At 55.7% G+C, this 14,573-nt stretch overlaps 1 protein-coding gene across 1 annotated transcript in view; it reads right to left on the reverse strand.

The window, feature by feature from the left end:
- LOC144950392 (adrenodoxin-like protein 2, mitochondrial) overlaps positions 1-10,055 on the reverse strand; it is a 17,462-nt gene extending 7,407 nt beyond the window's left edge. The window contains exons 1-2 of the mRNA XM_078880508.1: positions 8,397-10,055; positions 7,009-7,184 (exon numbers count right to left, since the gene is read on the reverse strand). Coding sequence (XP_078736634.1) covers positions 7,009-7,018 — 10 coding nt within the window. The 5' untranslated portion in view covers positions 7,019-7,184; positions 8,397-10,055. The remainder of the gene's footprint in view (positions 1-7,008; positions 7,185-8,396) is intronic.
- Positions 10,056-14,573: the final 4,518 nt, after the last annotated feature.

A 14,573-nucleotide genomic window follows, 5' to 3' on the forward strand; every position in this document is an offset into this window, starting at 1 on the left:
GGTCGTGGTGGTGGTGGTCGTGGTGGTCGTGGTGGTGGTCGTGGTGGTGGTGGTCGTGGTGGTGGTGGTCGTGGTGGTGGTGGAGGTGGTGGTGGAGGAGGGGGGGGGTCACAGGGAGGACACCAAGGTCTGTTCTCGCGTCACAACGAGAAGTGTTCCCAACTTTGCTCACGGCCAACACCCAGTGACGATTATCTAAACCGGTGCTGAGCCTCCCCTAGGTCGACTCAGCCTCAAATGAGTACCTGGTGCGGTGAGTAAACATCGCCACTGGGGAGACAAAGGCGACCGGGCGTGGTGCTGGCCACCCCACCCTTCGTGTGCCGTGCCGCCTTCATAGGTGCTCGCTAACAGCACTTGTCCCGACAGTCTGTCACAGGCTGTACGGGTGATCTTTGCCTTTGTTTCCGACAACATCGTTGGCCTCGTGGGGACCTTCAGTGTTGGATGCGGATCGCGTCCGGGGCCATCCAGTGCCGGATTATCCTCGTAGCAACAGTAGCTACATGTGCAGCTACTGTTGCTACTACACATATGTAGTAGCTACATATATCTACTACATATGTAGTAGCTACATATGTATTAGCGACATACGTGTAGCTCCTAGTGAAGGTTTAGAACCACTGCTCTAATGGAACATACACGACGGTTTCAGACATTCAGGCTGGCCTGCCTACGATCCATCCTGAGTTTAATCAAACCGCGGTTCAGTACTTCACATATGTAGCTACTACACAAAGGTAGCTACTACATATGTAGCAGCCACTACACATGTAGCAGCTACTACACATGTATCAGTTACTACACATGTAGCAGCTACTACACATGTAGCAGCTACTACACATGTAGCAGCTACTACACATGTATCAGTTACTACATATGCAGCAGCTACATATGTAGCAGCTACGGGCCCCACACTTTCAAGGGCCCCGCGCTAAATGCTTTCAAGCTATCAACTCCGGTTCAGTGATTCTGCACTTGCTCTATTACTATAGTACTATACAGCCTTCAACTTTACGAACGACTGGGTGTTTAAGGTTAGCGATTTGTCATTATCTGGCTGTGTAGCAAATAAAAACCTACAATTACTTTACTATGCAAGTTAAACGTGTGTTTTAATATTTACGTGAGTTTTTTCTATTTAGGGCCCCTTTATAACATATTCTACAGCCCCGCACTCGCTTCATGCGGCACTGGGGCCATCGAATCAGAACCATCGCGGGCAGTGACACACAGACACACAACGACAAAGATCCCCCGTACAAAACCACACAGGCTGCCGGCGCTGTAGCGAGCAGCGATGAAGACCAAAGCATGGAGTGTTACCAGAACCACGCTTGCTCCGAGGACGTATTTAAGGCCGAGTTGATCTAGAGGAGGAGCTCGCGACCAGAGGAGCTGCAGTAACAATGGGGACTGTGTCCGGATCTTGCAGACATCTTGTGAGCTCCTTGCACTTTTACGCGGTCTGATTAAACCCAGGATGGATCGTAGGCAGGCCAGGCGGAATGTCCAAAGCGGCGGAGATGTCCCATGAGAGCAGTGGTTCTTAACCTTCACTGCTGCTGCCTCACACACCTCTGGTTCCCAATCGTAAACAAGACGTACAATGTTGCTGATGCGTAGGGTTTGATGTTGTGACTTACCTGCCCTTGCTAAATTTGTGTTTCCATGATTTACCTTCTAAACACAAATTTGTCCGTGTCTCGCTACCCCCAGAGAGGGCACCAGGCACGTGCAGGGGGTGCGTGGTGCACTCCGAGCTAAGAAACCGCTGCCTTCGAGGGCTCCATGTGTCGCAAGCAGAGAGAAGGGCGGCAATGAGTGTGGCCGAGACGACCCGAAGCGTTGCGTGGAGCGACAGGCCCCAGGTCGCTTCCACGCAGCAGCGGTTCGCGGCCGATGCAAAGATAATGCCGCTCGACTGAGTCGGAGTGAGACCTCTGCTGCCGAATCTGAGCTGGTCATACGCACACTGTCCAGGTAATCTCTACACAGCTGCCACATAACTCATGGGGAGTTGAGGTGGTGGAGTGTTTGATGACATAGAATACCCAGGCAGGTGCTTTGTGTTTTGTGTGTGAGGCTGATGGTAAGGCCCCATCTCTTAGTAGCACGCTCCGGGTTCAGCGGTAGCGTCTACAACTAATTCTCAGAGTGAGCAGCAATCATCGGCAGACTCAGCATGGTTCACCAATAGCGAGCCGTCACTTGACCGCACCCGGGCATCCCATTGTCTCTACCAGATGTAAATGTCCCCGGCACGGCTGTGGACAACTTCTCGGGCTAGGTGGCCACAGAGGATGTGAAGGTCGTGCAGGGGCCGGGCGACATCGCCGCCGCGCCCCGACGTGGACAGGGAATGGCTCCGACTCTTGGCCACGCAACTTTCACCCGGGGCCTGCCCGCCATCACGACTGTGAGCAGAGGGCCGGTGAATCTCCATCGACCCTGGCCAGGCAGAGGCGTAGTCGGCAGGTCCTCTTGAGATGCCCCACAGCCTCTGCTGTAGCACACGGGCCGAGACTGTGGTGTCCGTGAAACACCGCTCCGATCTGACACCAAATTTGAACTCCGGCAGCCTCTCCTCGGTGCGCTATGGGCCACAGTGATGTTGGATGATCCTCGCCAGAGCCTTCCTCAGCACGTGGTTTGGCCAGGAGACGTCACAGACGCCTGCTCGCCTCGAGGCCTCCGGCACACGTCAAGATATTTTTCACATGCACACAAAGGCAAAGACAAAAATCCCCTGTATAACCTTAACAGGCTGTTGGGGCAAGTGCTGTTAGCGAGCACCTATGAAGGCCGGCACGACAAACGAGGGGGTGGGTGGCCAGCACCACGCCGGATCGCCTTTGTCTCCCTAGTGGCGATGTTTACACATCGCACCAGGTACTCATTTGAGGCTGAGTCGACCTAGGGGAATCCCAGGGACCGGTTCAGATAATCGTCACTGGGGTTGGCCGTGAGCGGTAATCGAACCCGGGTCGCCGGGTTCGTAGCGCAGCGTAGCGCTAACCACTACACCACCGCTCCCCATACGCACGCGCTCACACACGTACACACACGTACACACACACACGTACACACACGTACACACACACGTACAACAACAACAACCGCCATTCGCCACTAAGTGGCGGTGACGTCACCACGACGCTTGTGCCAGGCCATGTGCACCTTGAGGCCATGTGAAGTGTCGAACGCCCGCTGGCAGGAGGTCACGGGGCAGACCCAGGTGCCACGGGTCGACTGACCGAGATGACCGAGATGACTGGCTGATGCACCACCTGTGCCCCCTACTGTACCAACTTGCTGTGCTTTAGCCACCCGGCGCTCCGCTCGTTGTTGTGAGCGTCGCTCCTCCGCCCTCCGTTGTTGTTGGAGGGCGACTGCCTCCAACTGCCCAGTAGCGTCCTTCACGAGCCTCCTCCACTGAGGCTGATCTTGACACCGCTGGTACCAGTCATCGGCAAGTCCACTCAGCTCAACGTCCTCCTGTACCACATCACTCCATCTCTTCTCTAGCCCGTGCCGCGCCCGTTTAGCCCCCTCGATCCGGCCGAACAAAAGCTGTCTAGGCATGCGGTGGCTGGGCATGCGGGCTACATGACCCAGCCAACGCAGCCTTGCCTGCAGGAGGAGCTCACTGATGGGACTTTGCCCAGATCTTTCAAGGACTTGTGAGCTCCTCACACAATCCAGCCTGGTTAAACCCAGGATGGATCGTAGGCAGGCCAGCCTAAATGTTTCCAACCGGCGAAGATGCTCCACTAGGGGGGTCCACGTTTCGCAAGCGTAGAGAAGGGAGGGAATGACCGTGGCCGAAAAGACCTGAAGCTTCGTGCGGAGCGACAGACCAGGTAGCTTCCACACAGCGTTACGCAACCGATGAAAAGATATTGCCGCTCGACTGATTCGGAGTGAGACCTCTGCTGATAAACTGGAGCCGGTCATAAGCACACTGCCCAGGTATGGGAAACTCTCCACTCTCTCCACAACTGCCCCATCACCAATTGGGAGTTGTGGGGGTGGAGTGTCCGATGGTACAAAATACCCAGGCAGGTGCTTAGTTTTGGTGGGGCTGATGGTAAGGCCCCACCTCTTAGTGGCAAGCTCCAGTCTCAGCAGCAGCGTCTCCAACTCCTGTTCTGAATGAGCAGCTATTACCAAATCATCGGCATACATAACGTGGTTGACCAATAGGGAGCCATCCCTTGATCGCACCCGGGCGTCGATCAGCCTCCCATTATATCTGTACCAAATGGAAATTCCCCCGGTACAGCTATTGAAGGCTTCACGAACTACGCAGTCGAAAAAGATGTTAAGTAATGTGGGAGCCAGAGGACATCCCTGTCGCACCCCAAGGTGTACAGGGAAAGGCTCCGACTCCCGGCCACGTAGTTTTACCCGTGCCCGCTCACCATCATGAAGGTCCTTAATGATCGTGAGCAGATGGTCAGGGACTCCGAAAGCACGAAGAACAACCCAGAGCCCAGTCCTACTGATGGTATCATAGGCCTTGACCAGGTCAATAAAGCAGAGATGTAGGTCTTTTTGGAATTCCCTACACCTCTGCTGTAGCAGACGGACAGAAAATATGGCATCTGTGCAGGACCGCCCTTTCCTGAAACCGCATTGGGGCTCCGCAAGCCTCTCCTCAGCGTGCCTAGCAAGGCGATGTTGAATAATCCTTGCCAGGACCTTACCCGGCACACTGAGGAGTGAGATGCCCCTGTAGTTGTTACAGTCGGTACGGTCCCCCTTCTTAAAGAGGGGGACCACCAGGGCATCCTTCCAGTCCTGCGGAACCCGTCCAGTGGTCCAGACTGTTGTTATGATGTCATAAAGGGCAGTCTGTGCACAAACGCCACCCTCCCTCAGCATTTCGCTTGGGAGATCATCTCTGCCCGGTGCCTTCCCTGGTCTCAGACTCCGGATCGCCCTCAGTACTTCCTCAACAGCTGGTACCTCAGCCAGCCACTCACAGGGGGTGACCTCTTCCAATATTTGAGGCACCGCAGCCTCAGCAGGGTTATCCCCACTTTGTGCCATGATGTTTTCCTGGCTGAGAGATTTTCCCTCCCCCAGGACCTCACAGAAATGCTCAGCAAATCTGCAAACCTGTTCCTGGGGGTCGGAGATTGGATCACCGTTTTTTTCTCTTATGATGGTAATAGGTGTGGCGCTGCAGGTTACTTTTTTGATGGAGTTAAATAGTGATTTGTGATCGCGGGCCACTGAGGCAGACTCCATCTCCTCAGCAACCCGCGACCACCACCCATCCTTACAGCGCCTTACGGCTCTCCGAACCTCCGAGCGAAGGCTGCGGTAAACCTCCTCATTCTCTGACGTGGGATGCTGTAGGCGATGAGAGTGGGCCTGTCGCTTTTTCTCAATTAACCTGAACACCTCCTCCGTCAGCCAGGGTTTCTGGGGAGGTCTGGACCGCGTACCCAAAGCAGCCATTGCAGCTGCATGAGTCACAGTCTTAAACCTCGCCCATTTACCCTCGACATCAGGTGGAGTGGGGGACGATGCCAACCCCAGCTGCAAGCAATGATGAAATTCTCGCTTGCAACTTTTATCAGCTAACTGAGACCAGGCCACTTTTGGTTGGAATGGGATCCTGGGTGTACACCCACCACCGGAGTGGAAGAATGGCAGGCGCATCTTACAGATGACTAGTCGATGGTCAGAGGGCAGATCAGCTCCACGGTAGGTCCTGGTGTCAAGGACATGGGCTCGCATCCGCTGGTCCGTCACTATGTAGTCCAGCAGATGTTCTTGCTTGGACCCGGCATGTATACATGATGTTGTGTGGATGCGCCGATGCCGGAAGAGCGTGTTGGTAATTACAAGCCCATGGGCTGCACAAAAATCTAGCAGCCTCCTACCGTTATTATTGAGCTGATCTGGCCCATGCCTTCCAATCACTCCAGACCAGGTGCCAGCATCATGACCAACTCGGGCATTGAAGTCACCCAACAAGATGACTCTGTCCCGAGTGGCCACTTTAGCCAGCACCTGTGACAGGAGGTCATAGAAAGCGTCTGAGTCATCGGCTTTGCCTGCATACCTCCACGGATGTTCGTCTTCGGTGGGGGCATAAGTAACCACGACCACCACTCCTCGCCTCTGGTTGATGGGAAGGCGAGCCCAAAGTATCCTGGGGCTTACAGCTTCCCACACCTCACCGCCACGCTCCCACGCCCCCTTCATTCTTTTGTTCAGAAGAAGAGCCACACCCTGTTGTTTGGCAGTCTCCTGCCCCGAGTAGAGGACTGTCCACCCCTCATGGTGGTAGGAGCCAGAACCGGTCCACCGGACCTCCTGAATGCCACAGAGATCCAGGCGGTACCGGTCCAGCTCCCGACAGAGGAGTGGCAGCCTCTCCTCCGCAGTGAGCGTTCGAACATTCCACGTGGCCATCCGTAATGGTTTTTCGTTGTTTTCACACACGTACACACACACGTACACACGCACGTACACACACACGTACACACACACACGCACACACACGTACACACACGTACACACACACACGTACACACACACACGTACACACACACACACGTACACACACACGTACACACGTACACACACACACGTACACACACACACGTACACACACACACGTACACACGCACGTACACACGTACACACACACGTACACACACGTACACACACACGTACACACACACGTACACACACACGCACACACACACGCACGTACACACACACACATTCGCACGCTCAGGCCGTGTGGGAGATCAAAGTGCACGCTCAGTTCACCGCTCATCTCCACTCAAGAGCGTTCCATTTGCATTGACAAAGGTCCCCAGGTAGCCTACACGGGCTGCCGGGCCAAGTGCACAAACCAGCAAACTGATCATCACCATTCGTCTCGAACACTGTGTGGCCTTTAAAATGAAGAAACAAACATAACCGGCGACGTTTCATTGATGCGCCACGAAGCAGTGCATTGACCGAAACGTCGTTACTCACCCGGGCGCATCGCTCTCGCTCGGCGCGGTGGAGCTGAAGAGACGCGGGGAGAGCGCGGGGAGACGCCGGGAGAGCGTCACCCTCAGCAGCACGGCCATGGAGAGGGTGCAGTGGCCCGGGGTAGCGGGAACACGGAGAGACGGGAGGCGAGAGAGAGAGAAGAGAGTTTGGGGAGTCTGGAGAGAGCCAGCCGAGAGCGAGAGACGGGAGAATCAATCGCTGGGACTCTCTGTGAAAGTCGCGTCTCTCTTATCAGCTCCCACGTGACGGGAGGGGCGCAGGGAGTATGGAACATCAGACTTTGGAGCATCAAAAGGGACGTTGACATGGCGAGGCCAAGGTCATCCAGTGAGCCCCCCCTCTCCCTCACTCCTCAAGGACGACCCCCCCGCACTCACCACCTCTCACTTCTGCGGAACTCACCACACTGCAGGTTACAACAACACACCCACTCACTCATCCACCCACTCACCCACCCACTCACCCACCCACTCATTCACTCACGCATTCACTCACCCACCCACTCACACACCCACTCATTCACTCACTCACCCACCCACTCACTCACCCACTCACTCACACAGTCACCCACTCACTTACCCACTCACTCACTCACCCACCCACTCACACACCCACTCATTCACTCACCCACTCACTCACCCACCCACTCACTCACCCACCCACTCACTCACTCACTCACCCACTCACTCACACACTCACTCACACACTCACTCACTCACACACTCACTCACTCACTCACCCACCCACTCATTCACACACTCATCCACTCACTCACCCACTCACCCACTCACTCACCCACCCACTCACCCACCCACCTACTCATTCACTCACTCACTCACTCACCCACTCATTCACTCACCCACTCACTCACCCATCCACTCACTCACCCACCCACTCACACACCCACTCATTCACTCACCCACTCACTCACCCACCCACTCACTCACCCACTCACTCACCCACCCACTCATTCACTCACCCTCTCACTCACCCACTCACTCATCCACTCACTCACTCATTACTCACTCACCCACCCACTTAGCTACTCACCCACTCACTCACTACACTGCGGGTCACAACAACACACCCACTCACTCTCTCATTCATGCACTCACTTACCCACTCACTTACCCATCCACTCATCCTCTCACTCACCCACTCACTCACTCACCCACCAACCTACTCACCCACCCACTCACCCACTCGCTCACTCACTCACCTACCCACTCACTCACCCACTCACTCACCCACTCACCCACCAACCCACTCGCCCACCAACCCACTGGCCCACCAACCCACTCGCTCACTCACTCACTAACCCACCCACCCACTCACTCACTCACCCACCCACCCACTCACTCACTCACCCAGTAGCTGAGTAGCTGAGTGGCTGAGTGGCTGAGTGGTTGAGTGGTTGAGTGGTTGGCTGAGTGGCTGAGTAGCTGAGTGGCTGAATAGCTGAGTAGCTGAGTAGCTGAGTGGCTGAGTCGCTGAGTAGCTGAGTGGATGAGTAGCTGAGTGGCTGAGTGGCTGAGTAGCTGAGTGGTTGTGTGGTTGACTGTCTGTGTGGTTGAGTGGCTGAGTGGTTGAGTGGCTGAGTGGTTGAGGGGTTGAGTAGCTGAGTAGCTGATTAGCTGAGTGGCTGAGTAGCTGAGTAGCTGAGTGGGTGAGTAGCTGAGTGGCTGAGTAGCTGAGTGGCTGAATAGCTGAGTGGCTGAGTAGCTGAGTAGCTGAGTGGGTGAGTAGCTGAGTAGCTGAGTGGCTGAGTAGCTGAGTAGATGAGTGGTTGTGTGGTTGTGTGGTTGAGTAGCTGAGTGGCTGAGTAGCTGAGTGGCTGAGTAGCTGAGTAGCTGAGTAGCTGAGTGGTTTAGTAGCTGAGTGGCTGAATGGATGGCTGAGTGGCTGAGTGGCTGAGTGGTTGGCTGAATAGCTGAGTCGCTGAGTAGCTGAGTAGCTGAGTGGCTGAGTAGCTGAGGAGCTGAGTAGCTGAGTGGCTGAGTGGCTGAGTCGCTGAGTAGCTGAGTGGCTGTGGTTGGCTGAGTGGCTGAGTGGCTGAGTCGCTGAGTAGCTGAGTAGCTGAGTAGCTGAGTAGCTGAGTGGCTGAGTAGCTGAGTGGCTGAGTGGCTGAGTAGATGAGTAGCTGAGTGGCTGGGTAACTGAGTAGCTGAGTGACTGAGTGGCTGAGTAGCTGAGTAGCTGAGTGGCTGAGTAGCTGAGTTAACTGAGTGACTGAGTGACTGAGTGGCTGAGTAGCTGAGTGGCTGAGTAGCTGAGTGGCTGAGTGACCGAGTGGCTTACTAGCTGAGTAGCTGAGTGGCTGAGTAGCTGAGTGGCTGAGTGGATGAGTAGCTGAGTAGCTGAGTGACTGAGTGGCTGAGTAGCTGAGTAGCTGAGTGGCTGAGTGGATGAGTAGCTGAGTGGCTGGGTAACTAAGTAGCTGAGTGACTGAGTGGCTGAGTAGCTGAGTAGCTGAGTAGCTGAGTAGCTGAGTGGCTGAGTAGCTGAGTTAGCTGAGTGACTGAGTGACTGAGTGGCTGAGTGGCTGAGTAGCTGAGTGGCTGAGTAGCTGAGTGGCTGAGTGACCGAGTGGCTGAGTAGCTGAGTGACCGAGTGGCTGAGTAGCTGAGTAGCTGAGTAGCTGAGTGGCTGAGTAGCTGAGTGGCTGAGTGGATGAGTAGCTGAGTAGCTGAGTAGCTGAGTGGCTGAGTAGCTGAGTGGCTGAGTGGATGAGTGGCTGAGTAGCTGAATAGCTGAGTGGCTGAGTGGCTGAGTAGCTGAGTAGCTGAGTAGCTGAGTGGCTGAGTAGCTGAGTAGCTGAGTAGCTGAGTGGCTGAGTGGCTGAGTAGCTGAGTAGCTGAGTGGCTGAGTGGCTGAGTAGCTGAGTGGCTGAGTGGATGAGTGGCTGAGTAGCTGAGTAGCTGAGTAGCTGAGTGGCTGAGTGGCTGAGTAGCTGAGTAGCTGAGTAGCTGAGTTAGCTGAGTCGCCGTGTTGACTGCGCTTGTCCACTACCGCTGCCAACGCAGCAGCAGCAGTGGCTGCTGCTGCAGGAGCAGCATCAGCAACTAGAATTTGTTTAATTTGTATAAATGTTTAAATGTTTTTTTATGAACTTTACATTTGGGGGGGGGGGGGGTACGGGACTTACCCCCCTTCTCCCTCCCCCCGTAAAAATTCCCGGAAAGCGGGGGGGAGGGGGGGGTCGCTGCGGTCTGTGGGCGTGACGTCACCGCGATCCCGCATCACTCCGGGCCCGCGACGCGCCCTCGTTAAACCCATTACGCAGCAACATTACGCGACCAATCATACCACAACCACAACAACCACAACAACAACCACAACCACAACAACTATTACTATTATTATTATCTTAATGTCAACTCGTAAAACCGCCGCCGCCGCTCTCGTAGAGAGAGCGAGAGGGGGGGGGGGCTCAAGAGGAGCCAGGAGGAGCCAGGAGGAGCCACAGGCGGTGAGCACGAAGGGGACAGCAGCAGAGGAGACGGCGGCGCTTACCAAGTGTTGCCCAAGCTCTGCGATCCTCTATATATTCAGGCAGTGGTTCTTCTTAATCTGGGGTGCCTTCGTAGGTGCTCGCTAACAGCACTTGCCCCAACAGTCTGTTAAGGTTATAAGGGGGATCTTTGTCTTTGCCTTTGTGTGCGTGTGAGAAATATCTTGACGTGTGCCGGAGGCCTCGAGGCGAGCAGGCGTCTGTGACGTCTCCTGGCCAAACCACGTGCTGAGGAAGGCTCTGGCGAGGATCATCCAACATCACTGTGGCCCATAGCGCACCGAGGAGAGGCTGCCGGAGTTCAAATTTGGTGTCAGATCGGAGCGGTGTTTCACGGACACCACAGTCTCGGCCCGTGTGCTACAGCAGAGGCTGTGGGGCATCTCAAGAGGACCTGCCGACTACGCCTCTGCCTGGCCAGGGTCGATGGAGATTCACCGGCCCTCTGCTCACAGTCGTGATGGCGGGCAGGCCCCGGGTGAAAGTTGCGTGGCCAAGAGTCGGAGCCATTCCCTGTCCACGTCGGGGCGCGGCGGCGATGTCGCCCGGCCCCTGCACGACCTTCACATCCTCTGTGGCCACCTAGCCCGAGAAGTTGTCCACAGCCGTGCCGGGGACATTTACATCTGGTAGAGACAATGGGATGCCCGGGTGCGGTCAAGTGACGGCTCGCTATTGGTGAACCATGCTGAGTCTGCCGATGATTGCTGCTCACTCTGAGAATTAGTTGTAGACGCTACCGCTGAACCCGGAGCGTGCTACTAAGAGATGGGGCCTTACCATCAGCCTCACACACAAAACACAAAGCACCTGCCTGGGTATTCTATGTCATCAAACACTCCACAACCTCAACTCCCCATGAGTTATGTGGCAGCTGTGTAGAGATTACCTGGACAGTGTGCGTATGACCAGCTCTGGTTTGGCAGCAGAGGTCTCACTCCGACTCAGTCGAGCGGCATTATCTTTGCATCGGCCGCGAACCGCTGCTGCGTGGAAGCGACCTGGGGCCTGTCGCTCCACGCAACGCTTCGGGTCATCTCGGCCACACTCATTGCCGCCTTTCTCTCTGCTTGCGACACATGGAGCCATCGAAGGCAGCGGTTTCTTAACTCGGAGTGCACCTCGCACCGCCTGGGCGTGCCTGGTACCCTCTCTGAGGGTAGCGAGACACGGACAGATTTGTGTTTAGAAGGTAAATCATCGATACACGAATTAAGCACGGGCACGTAGGTTACAACTTACTTTGTTTCATCAATTTCTTTCTCGGTTCTTTAACATTATACATCTTTTTTAACGACTGAAAACCAAGGCTGCAGTAAGAATCAAGAACCGCTGCTTCCAGGCGCTCCTGGGCGTGTTTATTATACACGTGCGTGTGAAGAACCCGGAGCACGCAGAGAAGATCCACGCGCGCGAGGGGACAACACTCGATCCCACGCAGCCGGAACCGGCGGATCTCACGCTTTGCTTTAGCGGCGTCTCGTGGCGAGCCAGAGGACGACGGCTCCTCCGCAAAGCCCACGGGAGGGGAGTTCGTTTCGCGCCGTCTGCGTTCAGGGCCCTCCGTGGAGCGGGGGGCCTCAGCGCCTTCGAACTGAACCTGAAGCATTACACCTGACACCCCGCCCCCCTCCCTCCCAAGGCGCGGGGCCCGGGGCGATCGTCTCGATTCGCCGTAGCCAAAGGGACGCTTCTGGGCACAGCGGACTCCGCGGGGCAGCGTTACTTACGCAGCTGATGCAGAGAGAATGGGCACCCGACGGAAGCGGAGTTGAGGCCTCTGCTGCTCACACAGTGTAGACGACGCACGTGCACCCCTACACGGACACACAGGTAAACGCACACGTACCACCTACACGTTCATATACACAGAGAGACACACGCACACACTTGCACACCAAAGACAGCGGTCCTCCATAGAGTCTTAATGGACCTTTGAGGCAAGTGCTGCAAGCTACACGAGGAGGTGGGTGGCCAGCACCACGCCCGGCCGCCTTTGTCTCCCCAGTGGGGATGTTAACAAACGACATAGCCACATGGACGACAACTACAGTCGCCCTTCGCCGCAGGAGTTGCGCTTGCGCCAGGCTCGTGAGGGCAGTCGGAGCGTCGTGGGAGGCTCGCTGCTGGCAGGGGTCACGGGACAGACCCAGGTGCCATGGCTTGACTGACCGAGACGACCGGCAGATCCACCACCCGTGCCCCCTAGGGCTGACGATTTGGGGAAAATGTCTAATTGCGATTTTTCTGACAGATATTGTGATTGATTTGCGATTCTTATTTTTAAAAGTCAAGCTTCAGTTCAATAGTCACTGTGTAATAGCATTACCACATGATGCCATCAAAATATGAACTGCTCTATATATTCTAATGCAAGGATGAGAACTTAAAATGTATTAATTGCTTCCAACATGTATTTATTAATTGAAATAAAACAATAAAACATAAAAACATACAGTTATAATAAAACATATTAAACAATTCCAATAATAAAGTAATTGGACTTTTAAAATCGCAGCCTTTGCGATTTGCTAATCGCATTTGTTTCAAATTGCGATTTCGATTTGAAATCGATTAATCGTTCAGCCCTAGTGCCCCCCACTGCGCCAATGTGTGGCGTTTCAGCCGCTCGTTGTTGTGAGCGTCGCTCCTTTGTCTCCCGTTGTGGTTGGAGGGCGACTACCTCCAACTGCCCAAGGAGCGGCGTCCTTCACGAGCCTCCCTCATCCGCAGAGGACGACCACCACCCCTCTGCGTTCCAGCCGCCCAGCGGCGCTGTCCGCAGGACGTTGACGCTGCGGCCAGCTGACTTCAACTCCTAACCACACGCCTCTCACACCAGTGGCGAGCGATGTCTGATTCTGGGCACCCCCTCGGTTGAGTGCACAAAGACAAAGATCCCCCGTATAGCCTTTGACATACTGTTGGGGCAAGTGCTGTTAGCGAGTAGCACCGATGAAGGCCGGTACGGCACACACTAGGAGGTGGTTGGCGAGCACCACGCCCGGCCGCCTTTGTCTCCAAAGGGGAATTTTTACACACCAGGTACTCATTTGAGGCTGAGTCGACCTAGAGAAGATCCAGGACCGGTTCAGATAATCGTCACTGGTGCTGGCTGTGAGCGGGAATCGTAGTCGGGTCGCCGGGTTCGCACCGCAGCGCGCTAACCACAACACTACCGCTCCCCATACACATACAAAAGTCCCCCGTGTAGCCTCCACAGACTGTCGGGGCAAGCGCTGATTGTACACACACACAGAGACACGCACGCAACTCGTTCAGTCTGTCGACTCACGCCCTCACATTCTCACTCCTCCTGCCGGGAGCTGCTCCGGGTGGCGCTGGGAATTTTCTTACTCAAATGTCGCGTGGCCGAGCCCTCGAGGGCAGCGGGGGTTAAGTGGGGGGGGGGGGCTTAGTCATCAGCCTCAAGAGTCAATGACTATTGGGGCTCCGTCGAGCTCGCTTGCTCAGTCGGGTGAGGCGAGCGGAGCGAGGCGTCCACTCGAGACGACGCGCGTGCACGCGGTACGCGCACACGCAGGTAAACGCGCACGCGCCACCTACACGCCCATGCACACAGAGGCACGCGCACACACAGAGGCACGCGCACACACAGAGGCACGCGCACACACAGAGGCACGCGCGCACACAGAGGCACGCGCGCACACAGAGGCACGCGCACACACAGAGGCACGCGAAACACACAGAGGCACGCGCACACACAGAGGCACGCGCACACACAGAGGCACGCGCACACACAGAGGCACGCGCAAGGCAAGTGCTAAGAGCAACACGTGGGGTGGGTGGCCAGCACCACGCCCGGCCGCCTTTGTCTCCAAAGGGGGGATGTTTACACACCGCACCAGGTACTCATTTGAGGCTGAGTCGACCTAGGGGGGGGTGTAAGGACTGGTTCAGAAAAGCGTCACTGGCGTTGGCCGAGAGCGAGAATCGAAGTCGGTTCGCCGGGTGAGTCGCGCAGCGCGCTAACCACTGCGCCACCGCTCCCCACTCGCATGTATACACCAAG

This window comes from Lampetra fluviatilis, chromosome 57 (genome assembly GCF_964198595.1).
Source record: "Lampetra fluviatilis chromosome 57, kcLamFluv1.1, whole genome shotgun sequence".
NCBI classification, from domain to species: Eukaryota; Metazoa; Chordata; class Hyperoartia; order Petromyzontiformes; family Petromyzontidae; genus Lampetra; species Lampetra fluviatilis.